This window comes from Ascaphus truei, chromosome 5, assembly GCF_040206685.1.
Source record: "Ascaphus truei isolate aAscTru1 chromosome 5, aAscTru1.hap1, whole genome shotgun sequence".
Taxonomy (NCBI): Eukaryota; Metazoa; Chordata; class Amphibia; order Anura; family Ascaphidae; genus Ascaphus; species Ascaphus truei.
In genome coordinates, this window is record NC_134487.1 from 110,949,411 (window position 1) to 110,969,752 (window position 20,342).

Here is a 20,342-nt window from a genome sequence, read left to right on the forward strand (position 1 = left end):
CCCAGTTAGTCTCGGCTGCTAGAGTCCGGAATTCCACAGCATACTGTGTCACCGTTCGCCGTCCCTGCGTGATCTGGAGGAGAGAAACAGTTGCCATCTCCCGACGAGCGGGGGAATCGAATACCCGTTGAAACTCGGCTTTAAATGCTGGGTAATCTTGGGTAAGGTCAGAACGTCGCTCCCAAACCGGGGAAGCCCAAGCCAGGGCGCTGCCAGTGAGGAGGATATAAATGTCGGCTACTTTCTTGCGATCAGTATTGTAGAGATGGGGGGCCATTTCAAACTGCACCTCACACTGGTTTAGGAAACCCCTACAATCTTGCGGTTCACCTGCATAAGGCTTGGGAGGAAGAATCCTTATATCTGAGCTGCTAACTGCGCTTGCGGAGTGGGGGCTTACATCTGGCGGGGTCGCGGTCGGTACCCTGTCTGAGAGTACTGCGACCTGGCGTGTAAGTGCCACAATTTGATCCGCCATGGCCTGGTTATGCTGAAGCAGATTAGAGAGAAACTGCTGTAGTTCGGTCTGGTCTGCATCTTGTGGGCTCGACATAATGTTACGCCGGTGCTGCCCGCAGACCAGACCCGTCCCCTGTGCTGAGGTGGGACGTAGGGATACACGCACCCGCAGCAAAGGGAGCGTGTCCGGAGTGTGGTGTTATTGTTGCCAGGCCAGGTATAGTAGTGAAGACAATACTTGCCGGAACCGGTAGTAGAGAAGGAGTAGTTATTGCCGTTGCCAAGGTCAGGGATGCCAGAAGTCACGGAGTCCAAGTAGAGCCAAAGTCGAGAGCCAGAGGGGGTAGTCGTCCAATCCGCGTCGATACCTGAGGAGTCACTGAGAGAATAGTCAAATGCTTCCATAGAGAACTATGTCGAGCGACGAGTGATGGGAAGCACAGGCATAATAAAGCTGGGCAGGCCAATGGGAAAAGGGGGCAGGCCTGGAGGACTGCAAGGAGTCCTCCCTGATAGGAGAGAGGTGTTACAGCCCAGCTGAGTGTAATCATTGCTTTGCATTGAACTGTGTAATGCTTGGGGGCGACACCTCACTGCAGAAGCAGAGGTTAAAAGTGCTCTGTTAGGCGTGTGCTCTGTAAGCTGAGACTGCATGCACATAACGTCTGAGGCTGGCGTGCGTATAGGCGTGCGTGTAGGAGGGTGTGGGCGCGCCCGGCGCTGAGTAGAGGAATCGCCGAGGGGAGTGATCCCGCGACGGCGGCAGGGGCGAGGAGCCGTGGAGGACGGTAAAGCAGGCTTGTTTTGTGTGTGCAAAGGCTCCCTGCGGAGAGGGAGTGCTTTGTGTGGGAAGCGAGGAGAACGCCGATTCCTGACAGTCAGAATTCAAGGTAATTCTATAATCTTTTAATGCCGAGCAGTTGGAATCACCATTTACAATTGTTCCTTGAAACATATGGGTCAACTAAATATTTACCAATTAGGAACCATTGTATAAAGGTTGACCTTTCAATATAAAATATATATATATTGAAATGTATATGGTTCTTCTTGTAAAATCAATTACATTGGTACTTGAAATATGCCAAATATTTTGCGTATCCAGCAGATCAAAAAAAATTTTAACAACTTTTTTTTTTTTGTTTCCATATTAGTCCTCCTATGTTTTAACTTTGTTTGCAAACAGCACAGGACTTAAAAAAAAAAAAAAAAAGACATTGATGCTATATAATTGTTTTTCAAATATTTCTGCGCCAGCACTGTTTGCATAATTTATTTTTTTATTGTTTGAATCATGGTAGATACATGTATCTTAATTTAAAAATAAATATTGTTCTTTGTATGCAAGGTAGAACAAGCAAAGCATAACACTAATGTAAATTATACTATTGAATTGCTTTTTTATTGGTTATGATTTATTAGTTAAATGTTACGTTTTCTATTTCTCAGTTTAAAAACTGAGAGAAGTATGTGTGTTTTGAATTATCAACTTATCTACATTTGAAGTCCAAAGAAGAATGCGCTGCTTTGGTATTTCTTGAAGATATTTAATTATATAATTTTATTATATTTACACTGGTATTAATAATTATATTGACGTGTGTGTGTGTGTGTGTGTGTGTGTGTGTGTGTGTGTGTGTGTGTGTGTGTGTGTATGTATGTATATATATATATATATATATATATATATATATATATATATATATATATATATACACACACACATTTGTTTGTAATTACTTTACAGTAGCGCCAGGAATACTTTTTCTTTATTATCTCAATTACCTGTAATGAACAACCACATTTTTCTTTGCAGCAATGAGTGATGTTGAACATTCAAAGAAGCAACATTTTAAGAGAGTGAAGAAGAAGCAATGGAATTATGAAGAGCAAAACAGTTACACCCAGCACGTTGGAAGAAAAGGTACTTAACATTAAGAAGGAAGAGGTTCAATTAAATCTAATTACTACTTAAAGCAGCAATCCTACTTTCCTCTTTTTTTTTTTTATAGTTATAGGATTGAAGCAGGGGGTCTCTAAACTGAACTGCCCTACTTCCCGATATACTTACCTCCATAGGGGGTGCCGGTAGCACCTCCAGCTGGGCTATGTGTGGCTATTGAAATTGCAGATTTAAAGCTCCTGCATCACGCGGGCAAATAGGAAGCCATAACGTCATCCCTTAAGGCTTCCTTTTTATCCTGTGTGACCAAGACATTTAAACCTGTGGAGCTGGTACCGGTATCATCTACGGGGGTAAGTATCTCGGGGAGCAGGGGGTCCCCAGAGGGGAAATCAGTGCAGTTCAGCTCCAGAGACCCCATCCTTCCCACCTAGGTGACAACATTTTTTGGGGAGGCTCCTTTAAGGTATTGCTATTTTAGTAATGAGATTGTTCAGATTAAACACATATATATTGAAATGTGTATGGTTCTATAGGGAAATTGTAATGAGGTCTTCTAAAAATAATTTTGCACAGCTGTATCTGAATACTAGATAGAGTATGTCACAATAATCAGTCACTCGGTTGTTAAAGTCCTGCTTCTAATTACATGCTGTGTCTTCTATTCTTTCTGCTGATTACAAAATGTACCCAGTCTGAACAAGGGCCCTTTACTTCTACTCTTGAATTTTATGTGCCTATCCCAGTGTTCAAAGAAAGCATATATAGGCATAAATGAAATAGTATCAAATTAATTATTATTATAATTTGTCATTTTAAAGAAATGTGTATACTTGTTTTTTTTTAGATTTCTCTTTTGCTTGTGTGTTGTTCTCATTACCTTTATGGCAGGCCATCATTTTCGACATTTTGCTCATAACCCTTTCATTTAATGTGCTCCATAAGGTAAAAATTGAAGCAGGGATGGGGAAATATTGCACAAACAGAAATACATCTGATGCAGAGACCTGGACATTCTTGACCTACATTTATAAAGATATGTAGTAATGGTTCATTAATTAGTCTCACAACTCTAAAACATCTACATGTTTTAAAACCAAGGTTTCTACTTGAACCGTGTGTTTCAGGAAGAGATGGCAATTTTATTTTTAATATGATAAATTGAATTTGAATGTTATACTGAAGAAGGGTTTTTTATTCTTTTGGATTATATCGTATTAAAAGTGGATATTAGTAATAAAGAGAAGGTAGTAATGTAGAGGAATATCAATGCTTAAAGTAGTATTGAGAAAGAAGTGTTTGAAACTAGTATTTTATTCATGGTAAGAAAACGGTTTAAAACATATTTATTGTAAGATCAGAAAGTGAGACTTTTTTAGAGGAACGGCTGCATTTATTACAACAAATGGGACCAGAGGAAATTGCCCTTTAATATTGCCACTTGTGCTACTAAAGGCTTAATATATGCACATTAGATGTTATGATGTTTGTGTTTTAGTTGTAGGGTGATTGATGTGTTGTATTGTGCTGAAGTCATTTCTTTGCACTGCATTGATAGCCTCAGGCATCAAAGGGCTTAAATCCTTTTCTGCCATAGGGTTTTGTACAAAATCCTATTAGATAACCTTATGATTGAAAAGGGTTATATATCCTATCTGATTAACTCTTATTTCTTTGCGTTATTGCTTATTTGTATTGCTAGCGCTGCTTAACACACTTGCTTAAAGAAGCATACGAATAGCACTGTGAACATTCTGAAGACATGATACATAAAGCTTGGCCCCCTGCAGACGCACTTACCAGAACTCCCTCCTCCTGTCTCTGTACGTTCTCCCTACCTACCAATTAGATTGTAAGCTCCTCGGGGCAGGGACTCCTCTTCCTTAATGTTATGTTTGTCTAAAGCACTTATTCCCATGATCTGTTATTTATATTATCTGTTATTTATTCGATTACCACATGTATTACTACTGTGAAGCGCTATGTACATTAATGGCGCTATATAAATAAAGACATACAATACAATAAAATACAACACAGAGTTAACGCAATTTTGTGTGCACATGCAAATCATTAATGTTCAGTGCATACAGCGGTAATTCTAAAAAATGTCACCACAATCCTTTTTTTTTTTACTAACGCCAAACTTTATACCACTATATATCGTCTTTTAATGACTTTAGCCCACAGTTAGAAGCAGTGTAACACACAGTTAAGAATGCATTGAAAGGAAGTTACTGCACCATTAACATTGTGATAATGATAATGACAGCATAAAAGAAAATATAGGCCTTACCCCAACTTTGCCTGTAAGTAGTAATAACAGCCCTAATGACATTGTTTCTTTTACTGTAGTCCTTTCCAAATGTTTTAGTTCATTTTGGGCTCAAGCACTCCTAATGTTGCAGACTTGGAATCCTTGATACTTCTTGCAGAGAACAGTGCATACAGTAGCAGTGTTTTGGTTTAAGCAGCAGTCCTGGTGACACTTTAAAAAACAATATATATATATATATATACATAGGTACATAGTAGATGAGGTTGAAACAAGACATGTGTCGATCAAGTTCAACCTATGACACATTTAGACGACGGATACTTTATTCTATATCCATACTTACAGTACAGTATATTGACCCAGAGGAAGGCAAACAAAAACCCCAGTGACATATCAGCCAATGATATCTCATAAAGGGAAAAATAAATTCCGTCCCGACTTCAAGAATTGGCAATCAGATTACTCCCTGGATCAACATCCTTCCCATGTTTACTTATTTGGTATATCCCTCTATACCTTCCCTTTTGTAAAAGGATGTCCAACATTTTTTTGAGCACATCTATTGTATCTGCCATCATAGTCTCCATGGGTAATGAATTCCACATTTTAACTGCCCTTACTGTAAAGAACCCTTTCCTTTGTTGCTGGTGAAATCTCATTTCCTCCAACCTTAAGGGATGCCCTCAAGTCCTTTGTACTGCCCTTGTGATTAATAGTTATTTTGAAAGCTCCTTGTACTGTCCCCAAATATATTTGTATATAATAATCATATCCCCTCTTAGACGCCTCTTTTCTAATGTAAATACATCTAATTTAGTTACCCTCTCCTCATATGTTTATTGTCCATCCCTTTTATTAAATTGGTGGCTCCTTTCTTTACTCTCTCTAGTTCCAGAATGTCTTTTCTAAGGAGTGGTGCCCAAAAATTGTACTCCATATTCAAGGTGTGGTCTTACTAATGCATTATAAAGGGGCATAATTATGTTTACTTCCCTTCCATCCATTGCCCATTTAATGCAAGATAAGATCTTGTTTGCCTTTGCATGACATTGGGAACTATTGCTAAGTCTGCTGTCTACAAACACTCCTAAATCCTTCTCCATCAAGGATTCCCCCAATTTATCCCCATTTAATTTGTAAGTCGCCTGTTTATTCTTGCTTCCCAAATGCATAACCTTACATTTATTTGTATTAAACCTCATCTGCCATTTACCTGCCCAAGTTTCCAGTCTCTCCAAGTCCTTCTGGAGAGAAATTACATCCTGCTCTGATTCTACTACCTTACACAATTTTGTGTCACCAGCAAAGATGGAGACTTTGCTTTCTATGCCAATCTCAAGGTCATTAATAAACAAGTTAAAAAGCATGGGTCCCAGTACCGATCCCATAGGTACTCCACTTACAACTTTGGCCCAACCTGAAAAAGTTCCATTTATGACAACTCTCTGTTGTCTTATCCATATCCAAGGGGGTGCTGGTAGCAGCTCAGGCTGGGCTAGTTGGGGCTAACATAATGGCAGCTTAAATGTCCCACGGGCCAATAGGAAGCCGCAAAGTCATCCCTTGCAGCTTCCTATTGGCTCATGTGACGCGGGACATTTAAACTGAGCAGAGATACCGGTAGCACCTACGGAGGTTAGTATCTCGGGAAACAGGAGGTCACCGGAGCTGAAATTTACGCAGTTCAGCCTGGAGACCCCTTGCTTCAAACCTATTTTTAAAAAATATGTAATGCTGCATTAAGTAACCCTATAATTATAATGTGTAAATTCTACAGAACCCCAGCCCTCTCTAATACCGCGTTTGAGATCAGATGCATTGTAAGGAACCCCAACCCTCTCTAATAGCATGGCTGAGATCAGATGCATTGTATCAGATGCATTGTAAGGAACCGCAACCCTCTCGAATAGCAATAGCGCGTCTGAGATCAGATGCATTGTAAGGAACCCCAACCCTCTCTTAATAATGTGTCTGAGATCAGATGCATTGTAAATTCTTCTGTATTTGATACAATTTTAAAAATTGCAGGGAACCCGTTAGGGATGCCCCAGGAACCCCTATTGAAAAACACTGGTGTATAGCTTCTGAAACATTTAAGTGAAATATAATCATTAAAATTAACTGGCCAAAAAATAAAAAATTATTGTTGCACTTGATTTCCAAATAAAATGTTGGATTTTTAAATTTTCTTAATTGTCAGCTACTGTACCACAATAGTTCTTTCTGAGGAATAATTCACTGTGGTAGCTCTTTCTTTAGCGTATGAATTAGTCTGTACCAAACTGAGAAGTCGTTTAAGAAAGACAAATGCTAGGGTTGTATTTTAAACAATCTGTGGAGTAGTTCTCAGCAAGAAACATTTGTGTCTCAAATTGCACATTGGGTACAATGTGCCCCCATCCGAAGCTAGCTTTCTGTTGCTTGCTGTTTATACATAGTGTCATACAGTTTCTAAAAACAACCTTTCAGGTACAGTACATGCAGTCAAGAATAACTTCAAAGGTAAAAATGTTTTATAAATAAAGATGTCGTAGAATTCCTACACAGTTCCTATTCCAGCCCCATTCTTAATAAAATCATAATCGCTAAATGGAGTTTTTAGTTAATATCCTTTAAAAAAATGTGCCAGAACTTAGCTCCTCTGTTTCCTCATAAAAATAGCTCTGCTATAATTATGGCAAACCTATACTACAGGTGTACTCCTAAATAAACCCAATGGGCATTTTTTGCATGAGGGTTAGGAGCAGCAGGAGTGATTTACACAGAGCGCTCAGGCACGAGAAAATCCTGCTGCACAGCTTTGAATTTTTTCTCCTGCTCTGACCGGTTGCACTATTATACTGCTATCTACTACAAGGAAAAACAAAGGAAGATGAAATAGCAGCCTAAGGCAAAAGGGGGAATCAGAATCTTGTGCCATGTACTATATGGACAGGCATTTCAATTCATACCCTCATACATCTTGCAATACGTACGTGAAGATTTCTTCATTACAATATAATAGTATTGTTCATATCTCTATTCAGAGTCTGTAGTTGTTTCTATGCCTACAGTACACTATAGAAGCTAACAGTTTGTAAGCAGATCTATTAAGGGGCAATCAGAATCACCAGCCTGTATTAAGCTATATTCAGACAGCCTGATTTATACCCCTGTTGGACTTAGTATTTAAAGTTCTTCTTTAAAATAAGGGAATAGTATAACAACATTTCTGTAGCTTTCTGCTCTTTATACCAACAAAGTGCTACCTTTTCATCTATGAGATACACAGTCTACCTTTGATCTATCAAAGTGATACCAGCAATATCTGTCTGGTATTACCTAAGGCTAGGACTGTTTTTTGTATACCCTTACCAGGTCTACCAGTTGCACAATTTTGTCAATCGGTATCTAATGGCAATCTGAATTGCCACAATAGAAAACATCTTCATATAAGTGTTCTCAACCTATTTGAAAGAGATCTTAAGTAACTTTCTACCAAGGATTTTCCTTTAATTCAGCTTATAAAGCTGCAGATTCTCAAACCTATAGAACCTGCCTGGAATAGCTCTCTTATAACAAGTAGCAATATGTACACATTGTATCTATGTTGCAAGGGATAATAGCTGTGGATACATCTCTACTTGCTATTTAGCAATTGTAGCTGTGATCACAAGAGAATTTAAATGCACTATTAATAGTCTGTATTAGCCACATATATGAATTAGTCACCCTCTCTTTTTAACTGATTTTAAAAGTTTGAGTGTAGTTTATGCGTCACATGATGGATTAAAGTTTATTTTAATTGAACAATTTGTGATCCAACAAATAAAGTACCCTATGCATTAAGGTATTTGTTCTAGTACCCAATAACCTATTTTAGATGTCAGGACAAGGATTTATTTATGCCAAGAGACACCTTAACTGTCACGATCATCTATAGATTATCTATCTTTATACCGATTTATATTTGGGTTTATTTAGGAGTGCACCCTACAAAAGGATATTTCCACCTTCCCCCCCCCCCCCTTTTATTGTGCATTGATTAAGCTTTCTAGGAAGCTTGATATCCTAGGTGAGCACCCTACAGATAGAGCAAGCATTCTCTTTTGTTCTGTTACAAACCTATACAATACATTATAAAGCTAACATGTAGAATAGGACATGACAAAACATTCATTCAAGTATGCTTGGGTCTTATTCCTCTGTTCAGCATGTTATGAAATGACTGCATGTATTTGATACAAATATATTCAAGTTAAATACAGCTAAATGCAAAGGGAATTGTAATGAGGGAAGCATTTGTCCATGTACTGTAGCTCTCTCAACCACTGTTAACATTTAGTGCATAATTTGATATTTGATTTATTTTTAATCCTGAAATCCCAAACAGTTTAACACTAAAGTTTTTCTAGGATTTATGTATTGTAAATATAAGAAGGGAGGATTCTGGGATTTAACATTGGCTTTTTCATGTATGACTTTACATGTCTGGCTACAGTGACTATGCATACAGTAGAATGTATAAACAAGTAGAATATCAGTCAATTACTATTCTTTTGTTTAGTTTCCCTTTTATACATCCAGTATTAAAAAAAAGCATTATACAAATACCATAGTCCTGAAGTATGGTGTTCTGCTAAATTAGGTTAATGCTATCATAGACTTGTTAGTTTAAGTGTCAAGTCAAATAGAAAAATTATGGTATGATATGCTAAAGTGATACTCCTAACAAATGTGTGTCAGATATGTCCTCTTCTAACAGGTCATATTGCTCCTATAACCACTTCCTTTGTTGCTTTCACCTTTTTGATCGCATGTTGCAAGTTAGGTAACATTTCTGCAAAGGACCGTGTAATATTCTAAAAGACAATATGGAATATAATTTTAATGACAAAGGGCCATATTTATTAAGATATGAATTATTGCTATTCCATGAGATATCTTTCTTTGTAGACATCCATATTTAATGGACTCTGAGTCTTATTACCAGCGTAGTTGTGCAACATGGTTTCACTCTACTCTTATTTAGTTGTGTGGTAAATTTTCATGTCCTAAATACAGACCTTTACCAACAGAAACCATTCAGAGAAACACAAAAAACAGACCAGGATATCAAAGTGTTGGGGAAGGTAACAATCAAACCAAGACAACTATGAAATTTTCCCAAGAACCGACTCAGAAAGGCAATGTTAGGAATGCTTACCAGAATCCTTCAGTGTCCAACAGATCAGCAGTTCATTTCAGCCATCAGAGAACCAGTAATGTAGAAGAATCCAGTTATTATTCAAGAGGTATGTGCATTATTTGCCTTATTATGTGAGTAGTGGTCACAAGAAACCTCTACTTTTATGTAACATAAAAGTCAGTAAGAATTAGAGGGAAAATAAATCTCCCATGATTTCGCCTTATCTAATAAAAAGAAAACATAGTAATTAGCATCATATATACTTTAATTATGATTGTAAAACAAATCCTGTGTGGTTTTGAAATGTAAATAACACGGCCTATTTGTCCTTGTGACTACATTTGTTTTTCTTAAATACCCCTATAAAATTGTATTTTTCTTTTCCGAATAGTGGAAAATTCGTTTTCTATTTTAATATACTCGAAGTGTTAATAAAATATATATATATATATATATATATATATATATATATATATATATATATATATATATATATATATATAAAACACGAAAGAATGCCTGCTACAAACCCTAAATCCTCTGGATAGCAGCAGGATGGCCCAGACTGAAACCTTTCTTTCGTTTGGATTGAACTGCAGTCCACTCCCTATACAGGTCTAACTTGGTTAGTTATCACAGGCTTGAGAGCAGGCACGTCATCTGCAGCCCAACACATAATCGTAATGTCCTCACTGTCTGCTCCCTCTGGTGAAACCAGAAGTCCTACTGTATGCAGCACAGAAAGGGTGCATTTGGCAAATCATCCATGTGGTCCACACTGTAATAGGCATTTTTCTGTAGGGAAGCTCCCCCTGGCAGGCAAAACCCCATTTTAAGCACTAAGTGAGATTGGGGTGGGGTATTCTTCTCTGGCTACTTTTTTAAGGTGTGGTACTGTACTTGTGTGGCAACAGAAGGGCTGAGTGCTCCGCGGTGTTGTGGGGTGAACAGGCAGGACAGGTTTTCAGGGTACCTTACTTCTTTCGTGCAGCGCCTCCAGTAAGCATGGATCCTCTGGATAGCAGCAGTATGGCCCAGACTGATGCCTTTCTTTCAGCTCAAGACAGTGAAACACACTTCTTTATAGTTCAGTGGTATTTATTGCAGTTAGATCAGATGTACAGAGCAGGGGCATTCTTCTCCTAACTTCCCCTAATGAAGGTGCACTGATTAGGGCTTGAGGCCCAGACCAGGCCTTCAGGACTCATCCTCTGTCACCTAGTGATACAAAGGGTAGCTGTATTAACTCCGCAGGGGGAGGAAAGAGAGACACCTACTTTAGGAAAGTGCCAGTATATATAGCCTTGAGTTTGTGTTTGTAACCCTGCCCCTTAACAGAGCAGGTTGAATACTGATAAGTCATCACATCCTATGTGTGACCCAATCAGTATCCTTGTCTCAGGCTGACACTTTCTGGCTGTTGCTATGGCCCGCCCTTGCATACCTACAATTGTATCCAATGCTGCAAAAAGCATACAAAGGAGAGAAGAATTAACCCATCCACTGCCTGCACCTAACATGTCTTACACTGGTAGGGCCCAGGAAAAGGCATAGCGGCCAGGAGGCTATGCTACATACACATAAGAAACATGAGCAAGGTTCTCCACCAGAACTGATGCAAATGCATTTCCATGTATGTAAGAAGTCCAGTTCAGTTACATTATTATATTGTAATTAGGTTTGAATCTGGTATTTGGAGACAAAATGTCTAGCATACAGGATGATATTGTCTGATCTGCAATGATTCTTTCTTTAATACATATTATATACAATATGATATTCTAATGGTAGTTAATTAATATATTTTGATAGATTCAGACACATTAGGAAGTATTTGGAGTTATAATGGGAATTACAGCTGTGTTAGGTTGTCTGAAGGAGGGAGGCCCTGTGGGTGACATTTGCGTGTCTATCGACAACAGGTTGGGGCTGATGCAATTGTGGGAGTGTATGACATATTGGATTGATAGAAGCTCTGAGATCTTTCCAGAAGACATGCCATATTTGGTAATAAACTTGTATTGAGGGTGGGCAGTTCCTTATCAGATATGACATCAATTACAAGCTGTAGGACCTTATCTGGTAATAGAATTAGTAGAAGCACGGGATGACTAAGGGTTATTATCTGGATAAATACTTATAGTGAGTAGCTAGTGGGAGGACAGAGGGGTTACACTGAGATGAAGGAGAGAAGGCTTAACACCACGAGTAAGGCGGAACCAGGTTTAACATCACGATACCAAGATCAAATACAAGTATTCCACTCTGAAACAAAATAAATATGCAACCATCTTTGAAGATATTGTAACTTATTTGATGTCACCGGCTTTTTGTACTATTTTTGTATTTGAGTATTTATCTTCAAAATAAACATTTCTTCTTATGTTCTAAGACCAAAAGGCTGAGTACTTGTATGCTAGTGTAATCTATTGAAAGGAACAAAGGACATTTTACAATGTATCTACACTATTTTCATTGATAATTTCGTGGCAATTTTGGCCAAAATCTGATCAGTTTTATCTGTGTACCATGAACATATTATTAAAGATTAAATCTTAAATGATTAACTTGTTGTTTACAATAGATAGCATAGTTATGCGCTAATAAAGCAGAGCAAAGAGGTTATAAATCTAAAATATAAGCTTTCATTTAACAAATGCTTTCCTATTATTTGTCTAATTTATGTTTCTTTAGTGAGACACCCAGCATTTTACTAAAGAATGTTATTCCTCTTTATGATAAGCCCAGCTAACATTATCTTACTGCAATAAAGGGCATCTGTTGTGGGACGTGAACATCTGCTCATTAGAATTAGGCCCAGGTCTGTCAAATATGTAGCCTTCTTAACATTTATCAGATGATCTTTGCTCACTTTATTCACCAGGGCACTTATCTCTGTGGACATTAAAAAAAATGCATTGCTGTTTCTGACATGCTCCCCCTTACATCCAAATACTTTTTATTTCTTCATTTAAAGCTCATAAAAAAATTGTAGCAATTTTGTTATCTGCAGATCAATCATCGTCACCATGGTCTAATGCTCCAGGCTGGAGAAAAAGAATGCAGCCTACTACAGCACCTTGCAAAATGGACAAAAGATACAACACACATGGTAATATCCTGTTTGAAACAACACCTGTGAAAGGGGGGTATCATTCTCAATTATTGATGCTGTAATCAAGTTCAAAACTGCTGGGATACAATAGGCTTTGGGTTCATCATCATAATGTCTCAAAGCGTAGTCATGATACACTGAAGGATTGTGGGGTCTGACATAAGGTGCTCTGCACCTCATCAAAGAACTAAAATTCATATTGGATCCTGGCCATTCACGTAAACAATGTGAAATCTTTCCCCATACAGGGTGCCAATATTGAAAGACGAACTCAGAACCTATATAGTACATAATGGCTTCAACATTTTATAAATAGAGTGAGATGAAATGATACAAAGTCACACTGTAGTATACTCAAATATAAAACTCCATCCTATATGTGAGACTATATCCTTATAGTGCTTTTTTGGACCGGTAAACCTCTATTTTCTTTGACCTCAAGTCTTGTCACAATTGTAGGAGACCAAACATTAAGGTTTCACAGTCCTGACACCATAAAGAAATTATCTGACAGGAGTAAAATTACTGCACCGACACACTTTATTCGAGCAAATACCCAGTATGTACCTGGCAGATACCTGGAATGCGCCGCTCCTCACCTCTGACAAGCCCCGTTGCGTTTGCCTTCCCAGCCTGGGTTCATGCCTGGCTGATGGGCGGCTGATCTGTTAAATGATAATGATTAGGATTTAATAGGCTGCAATGCTTTGCGTGTCTACCAGATGGCATAAATTCATGAATTGTAATGCAGTATATATATATATACTGTGCAGTATTGCAGCCAGCGGGAATAAAATGCTTCAATCCCTGCCTGAAAATACCTCAATGCACTCGGGCAGAAAACAGTCACAAACCTCAATACACCCGGGTATACCCGAATTCGTGGGACTAGCCGAGCTCGAATAAAGTGTGTCGCCAGTGTATATGTTGTAAACCTATAAGACAAGCTACATCATAAGTGACGTGGTAAGCAGGAGAAAGGGGAAAAGAAAGAGGGGAGGGGCTGATGACTAGAAGGGAGATAAAAAGTCTAAGTGCTAGAGAACCCGTTTTCTTATATACTGTACCTTCAAATAGTCGCTTATTGACATGAAGAGATACCTGTGAATCTGATACTTTGGAAATTAGCACATGTATATTATCATATTTCCCAGGTATCTCTCCACATGGATTATAAACACCTATTTGGGGGTCACACACTCACTCCCTCTCCTCAGATAGAGAGGGCGACCAAAAGAGGAAGAAAGGCTGGCGCTCACAGGACTTGATGAAATAAATTATTTTATTTGCCTACACAGATCTACGTTTCAGTCCTTGCCTGGGACCTTTTTTAAAGAAAAGTACTGAAACCTCGATCTGTGTAGGTAAATAAAATAAATGATTTCTTCACCAAGTCCTGTGAGTGCCAGCCTTTCTTCCTTCATACCACCAACTCTCCCCTCTCCTACTGTATGTGGTTTGGAGATGCCAGCGCAGGTGTTCTGAGTAAACCAGATACAGGAATATCACCTTTGCATTTTTATTAGCAGACAACATAAACTGGCATAATAATGGATACATTGTCTCCAAATACTAGTCATTTTCGGAATTATTATTTTATCGGGTAAACATAACCCTGCCCAATCCATTAAAACTGCAAAATTGAGAATGGTCCTTTAAAATACACCTTTTGTGCCCCCCCTTTTTTTTAAACATTGTTTTTATTGGTACAGCATGATGAATCTCTTAAAGCAAAAATATGTTTTTCTTTCAGATAACTATAACCCGGGTAATTATACTGCGCCAGCATGGAGAAAAAAAGTCCCTTGGCCAAAACAAGATTCTCAAGTAGAGCAGAAGACTAGTGGTATTCTTTTTATTCTTATGAAATAGTGCATTAAGCTACTCTGGACACATACAGTTAGGTCCGGAAATAATTGGACACTGACACAATTTTCATAATTTTGGCTCTGTAGGCCACCACAATGGATTTGAAATGAAACAACTGAGATGCAATAGAAGTGCAGAACTTCAGCTTCAATTCAAGGGTTTGAACAAAAATATTGTGTGAAACGTTTAGGAATTGCAACCATTTTCATATACAGTCCCCTTATTTCAGGGGCTCAAATATAATTGGACAAATTAACACAATCATAAATAAAATGTTAATACTTTGTCGAGAATCCTTTGCAGGCAATGACTGCTTGAAGTATGGAACGCATGGACATCACCAAACGCTGGGTTTCCTCCTTTGTGATGCTTTGACAGGCCTTTACTGCAGCTGTCTGCAGTTGTTGTTTGTTCGTGGGTCTTTCTGCCTTAATTTTTGTCTTCAGCAAGTGAAATGCATGCTTGATCGGGTTGAGATCAGGTGATTGACTCGGTCATTGCAGAATATTCCACTTCTTTGCCTTAAAAAACTCCTGGATTGCTTTCGCAGTATGTTTTGGGTCATTGTCCATCTGTAAAGTGAAGCGCCGTCCAATCACCTTCGCTGAATTTGGCTGAATCTGATCAGACAATATATCCCTATACAATTCAGAATTCATCCAGCTGCTTCTGTCACATCATCAATAAACACTAGTGACCCAGTGCCATTGTAAGCCATGCATGCCCATGCCATCACACTGCCTCCACCGTGTTTTACAGATGATGTGGTATGCTTCGGATCATGAGCCGTTCCAAGCCTTTTCCATACTTTTCCTTCCCATCATTCTGGTACAGGTTGATCTTAGTTTCATCTGTCCAAAGAACTGGGCTGGCTTTTTCAGATATTGTTTGGCAAAGTCTAATCTGGCCTTTCTATTCTTGAGGCTTATGAATGGTTTGCACCTTGTGGTGAACCCTCTGTATTTGCTCTTTATGGCAGACTTGGATAATAATATGCTTACCTCCTGGAGAGTGTTCTTCACTTGGTTGGATGTTGTGAAGGGTTTTTTTTTTTTTTTTACCATGGAAAGGATCCTACGATCATCCCCCCCTGTTTTCTTCCGTGGACGTCCAGGCCTTTTTGTGTTGCAGAGCTCACCAGTGCGTTCTTTTTTTCTCAGAGTGTACCAAACTGTTGATTTGGCCACTCCTAATGTTCCTGCTATCTCTCTTATGGATTTTCTTTTTTTTTTTGCAGCCTAAGGATGCCCTGTTTCCCTTGCATTGAGAGCTCCTTTGACCGCATGTTGTGGGTACACCGAAACAGCTTTCAAATGCGAATGCCACACCTGGAATCAACTCCAGACCTTTTATCTGCTTAATTGATGATGAAATAACGAAGGAATAGCCCACACCTGTCCATGAAACAGCTTTTGAGTCAATTGTCCAATTACTTTTGGTCTCTTGAAAAAGAGGGGGCTACATATTAAAGAAATGTAATTCATAAACCCTTCCTCCAATTTGGATGTGAATACTCTCAAATATAGAGTATTGATAGAGTGCTGATAGACTGCACTTTAAGCCCATATTCATTATTTAACTGTAATTTGAATTAATTTTGGTACACAGCCGAAATAACAAAACTTGTATCGGTGTCCAATTATTTCCGGACCTAACTGTATGTGTTATAATTTCATTTTTGTAGTTGTCTATATTATACTGTCCCTTTTGGTAAAGCTCTTTAAATCTTCCTAACTGCACATGCAAAAGAGCTTTATTTAAACCAGTAAAACATTATAAAATGGCACAAAAAAGCATCCATACTGTAGGATTATACTGTTTGGTATATTTTTCCTATTAAGCCACCTATTTACTAAATTATGGTAAGCCCTACTGTAAGTCACCCTAAGGTCTTTTTACTTTTACCTGAGGAAGGGATGTTTTGTGCCCTGAAATGTTTTTGACCACATGTCTTGTTTATATACAATAAATGACCCCACGTGACTTTTTTGGCACTAGATGCATGCGTTTGGCTTCACTTGTTTATGTAATAAATTATATTTACTTGAAGATTAAGTCCAGGATTCATCAAGTTGCAATGCGGGGTATTGCACTCTGATCCGACATTAACTACCCTTCAAGTCAATGGCAGTTAACACTGGAATTGGGCAATACCCCCATCTTCGTTTGACGAATACCATAAGGTCTGAAGTGGTTTCATTTAAATCAATGGCAGTTTTCAGAGACAAGGAATCCCATTGAAAGAATTGTTTTCTTTTTTTTCCTTTTGATTAATGTGGTAAATTTGTGTTGACTTTGATAAATTGACCCCTAAGGCTGCGTCCAGGGTTGCAGCAGCCGTGCGGAGGCGCGCTGAGGCCGAGGGAAAGCGGGTGTTTTCCCTGGCCTTGGTTAGCGCGCCGTCCGGGGGCGTGTCGGGGGGCGATTCAGTGACGTCACGGAGCTGGTTCGCCCTCATTGGGCGAACCGCTCTCGTGACCGGCCCTGCGCTCCCGTGAGCGCTTGACTCTAAAATTTTCCTAAAACCTACGCTTCCACACGCTTGCGGAAGCGTGCACGAGCCCCTGCTAATGCCGCTCTCATTGCGGCTGCAGGGGCTCACTGGTAAGCGAGAGCGCGCCTCAGCATGGGCGCTGACCATGCCCGAGGCCTAAGACTCATTTGAAGTGGCTATGTAACAAATGTAAACAATAGTTGCATTTAGATTATAAAAGTATGCTGTTACTATGTAACTCCCCTGCTATCCCTCTCAAATATGTAACAGACATTGTTGGTGGAATATACTGTATTAAGCTCTTGATAATTTTAAAGTTTTTTTCCTCTCCTCTCTATGCAGTGAATAAAATACATAAAACAATATAATATCGGTAGTGTAGGACTTGCTGATATGGGATTACCGTGATGTGGTCACAGGCTTCAAATACTTTGGCCAAAGGATTGAAGTAAATGACCCACAGTTATAAAGAAAGAATATAGATAAAATACATATTAATGTACTAAATGATTTATCAAGTCGGATGCAGCATTGGGGCTTTTTTGTCTACATGGCTGTATACATAAGGTTACAAGCCCAGTAGCACTCCAAATGACACAAATATGTGTGTGTGTGTGTGTGTGTGTGTGTGTGTGTGTGTGTGTGTGTGTGTATATATATATATATTCAGTATTAGGCGATGCCTTTTTTATTTGGACTAACAATTTATGTCATAGGACAGTTCTCCTCTAGACCTGAGGAAGAGAGGAAAACTTGTCCTATGACATATTTTTAGTCCAAATAAAAAAGGTATCACCTAATACTGAAGTACTCATTTATTCTGCACTATCACAACTGGACTAACACGGCTATTTCCGTTATAACGGAAATAGCCGTGTTAGTCCAGTTGTGATAGTGTGTGTGTATATATATGTGTGTATATATATCTATATATCACCTTGAGAAAGGTCCCGTGTGGAGGACCGAAACGTTGGTTTATATGTCACACTAAATACAATTTTTTTTGACTACTTTCTGGAGTGCTGCCTCTGATATTCGCTCAAACGGTATCGTATAGCCTATTTGATTTATATAGGATTTGCACCCACCAATATCTACCTGACGGAGTGCCTTGTTCTCATTTATTCACTATATATATATATATATATATATATATATATATATATATATATATGTGTGTGCACACATACACACACACAGTAATTGTGTTTGGTTTCGCGCTTATTAAGACTGTGTATGTTGAGGCTTAAACTACTATTTTTTTCCCTTGGAGGGGACTGAACGCTGGTAACATTACCGGTAAGTATCTTGGGAACCATGGGGGCCCTGGAGCTGGAAATAGTGAGGTTCAGTTCCTGTGACCCCCCGGGTTTTAGAGGCAGAGAGTAAAGAAAACAAAAAAGTGAACTTCCACAGTGTGTGCTTTAATGAATATGCCGCTTAGGATGCTACTTAAGAGCCACCAAAAGTCATGTTCCCCTTTTTGTATTATTATAATTAAATAATAACGCATTTCTGAAACTTGTTTAGCTTTTAGGATTTTCTGTTTAAATACAGTTTTTTGAAAAGTTAGAATTTTGTACCATAAGCTAGGGGCGGGCAAACTGGTAGTCGCTACATTTTCTGGGGGGGAAGGGAGAGGGGGGCAGCACTTTCAGCAGGCCTAAGCTCTTCCCCAAAGCAGTTAAATTAAATGCCGGGGGAGCGCGCAAAGCCTCTGTTAGTTCCTTTACCTTGTCTCCGGCAGCTTCTGGCAACACGGCGTCAAATGACGCTGCAACGTCAGAAACGCCGGAGACAAGGTAAGCAGGGGGGGGGGGGGGCGTGAGCAGGGGGGGGGGAGCAGGCAGTAGTGCGCTGACAGGAAAGTTTGCGCACCCCTGCTTTAAGCAACAGTTATGTTGGAAGTCAGAAAATTGTTACAAAGTGTCTTGTTGGAAATTACTGTATTTAAAGTACAGTATATGCTGACTAGGGTTGGTACTTTGTTTTTTATTTTCTAAGTTGGTTCAGTCATTGGAATATGATACCTGATGTAAAATACCAAACAGAGTAAAGATTTCATTTGTGTCACACTCCATAATAAATAGAAAGACTAAACCAGTTCAAGTCTTCAATTCTCCTTACCTGGTTTAAAAACTTGAACTTTCTGCACCTACTGGTAACTCAGTCTACATCACTTTTAAGACTCAAGTTATAAACTGAAACATGTCTTTGATGACCATTTACTCCCTTATTCACTCATTTAGCAGCTGCCACATAAGATCTCCTTAGCCCCACTTAATAAATAATGGGGCTAACGAGCTCACATGGGAAGACAAACTATCTAATCGCATTGTAGAACGTTTTACATTGATCAGAAATTCATATTCTTTTATTTATTTTTGTAGAGCAAAGAAGAAATGGAAGCAAGTAGAAAGAAATCCCAAGAAAAATAAACGCATATATCATGGTTAACAAGGAGGAAGAATGATGCAAATGCCATGATGCATCAAAAACCCATATGTAGTGCTGATCTGAGTGATATTGAAAAATCTGATGAAATAAGGAATATCTCTCACCATGTATATATAATAATGATGACCAATAAAAATGACAAATATTTCTAATATCGCTGTACGGTATCTTAAAATAATATATGTATATAAATAATGTCCTTCGAGGTTTGCAGATTTGCTTTGAGCTTTTGTGTGCTGGTCACTAAAAAGAGAGATACCTAAAAAGTGAGGGCATTGGCTTTAGTCAGGTAACACTAAGGATCTTCACATCTCCATTCCCATGTAATCAATTATAAACCATGTCATTATAACACCGGTAAAGCCCATTACTCATGCTTCTAATAGTTGTGACATCATCCAACATTATGTACATAAAAAGGGGTACCACTGTAGTTCCTTTACTCATGCTGGGTGAAGGTAATTCCATGCACATACTATAGAAGTCCCCCAATCTATGCATATTACCACACAATGGTCATAACATTGTTTCTCTGAGAACTATTGCTTGAGGCTAGAAATTATAAATAGGCTTCCATAAAAGTACACTGTAATTATGAAT

The 20,342-nt window shown here is 38.7% G+C and overlaps 1 protein-coding gene across 7 annotated transcripts in view; it reads left to right on the forward strand.

The window, feature by feature from the left end:
• C5H12orf50 (chromosome 5 C12orf50 homolog) overlaps positions 1–20,025 on the forward strand; it is a 58,584-nt gene extending 38,559 nt beyond the window's left edge. For 6 of the 7 annotated variants that reach the window (XM_075600475.1, XM_075600477.1, XM_075600476.1 and 3 more), the window contains 5 exons: positions 2,276–2,383; positions 9,698–9,913; positions 12,821–12,919; positions 14,676–14,768; positions 19,676–19,904. In XM_075600475.1, coding sequence (XP_075456590.1) covers positions 2,276–2,383; positions 9,698–9,913; positions 12,821–12,919; positions 14,676–14,768; positions 19,676–19,701 — 542 coding nt within the window. In that variant the 3' untranslated portion in view covers positions 19,702–19,904. Of the gene's footprint in view, positions 1–2,275; positions 2,384–9,697; positions 9,914–12,820; positions 12,920–14,675; positions 14,769–19,675 lie in introns of all 7 variants that reach the window. The other variant, XM_075600474.1, reaches the window with a different exon arrangement.
• Positions 20,026–20,342: the final 317 nt, after the last annotated feature.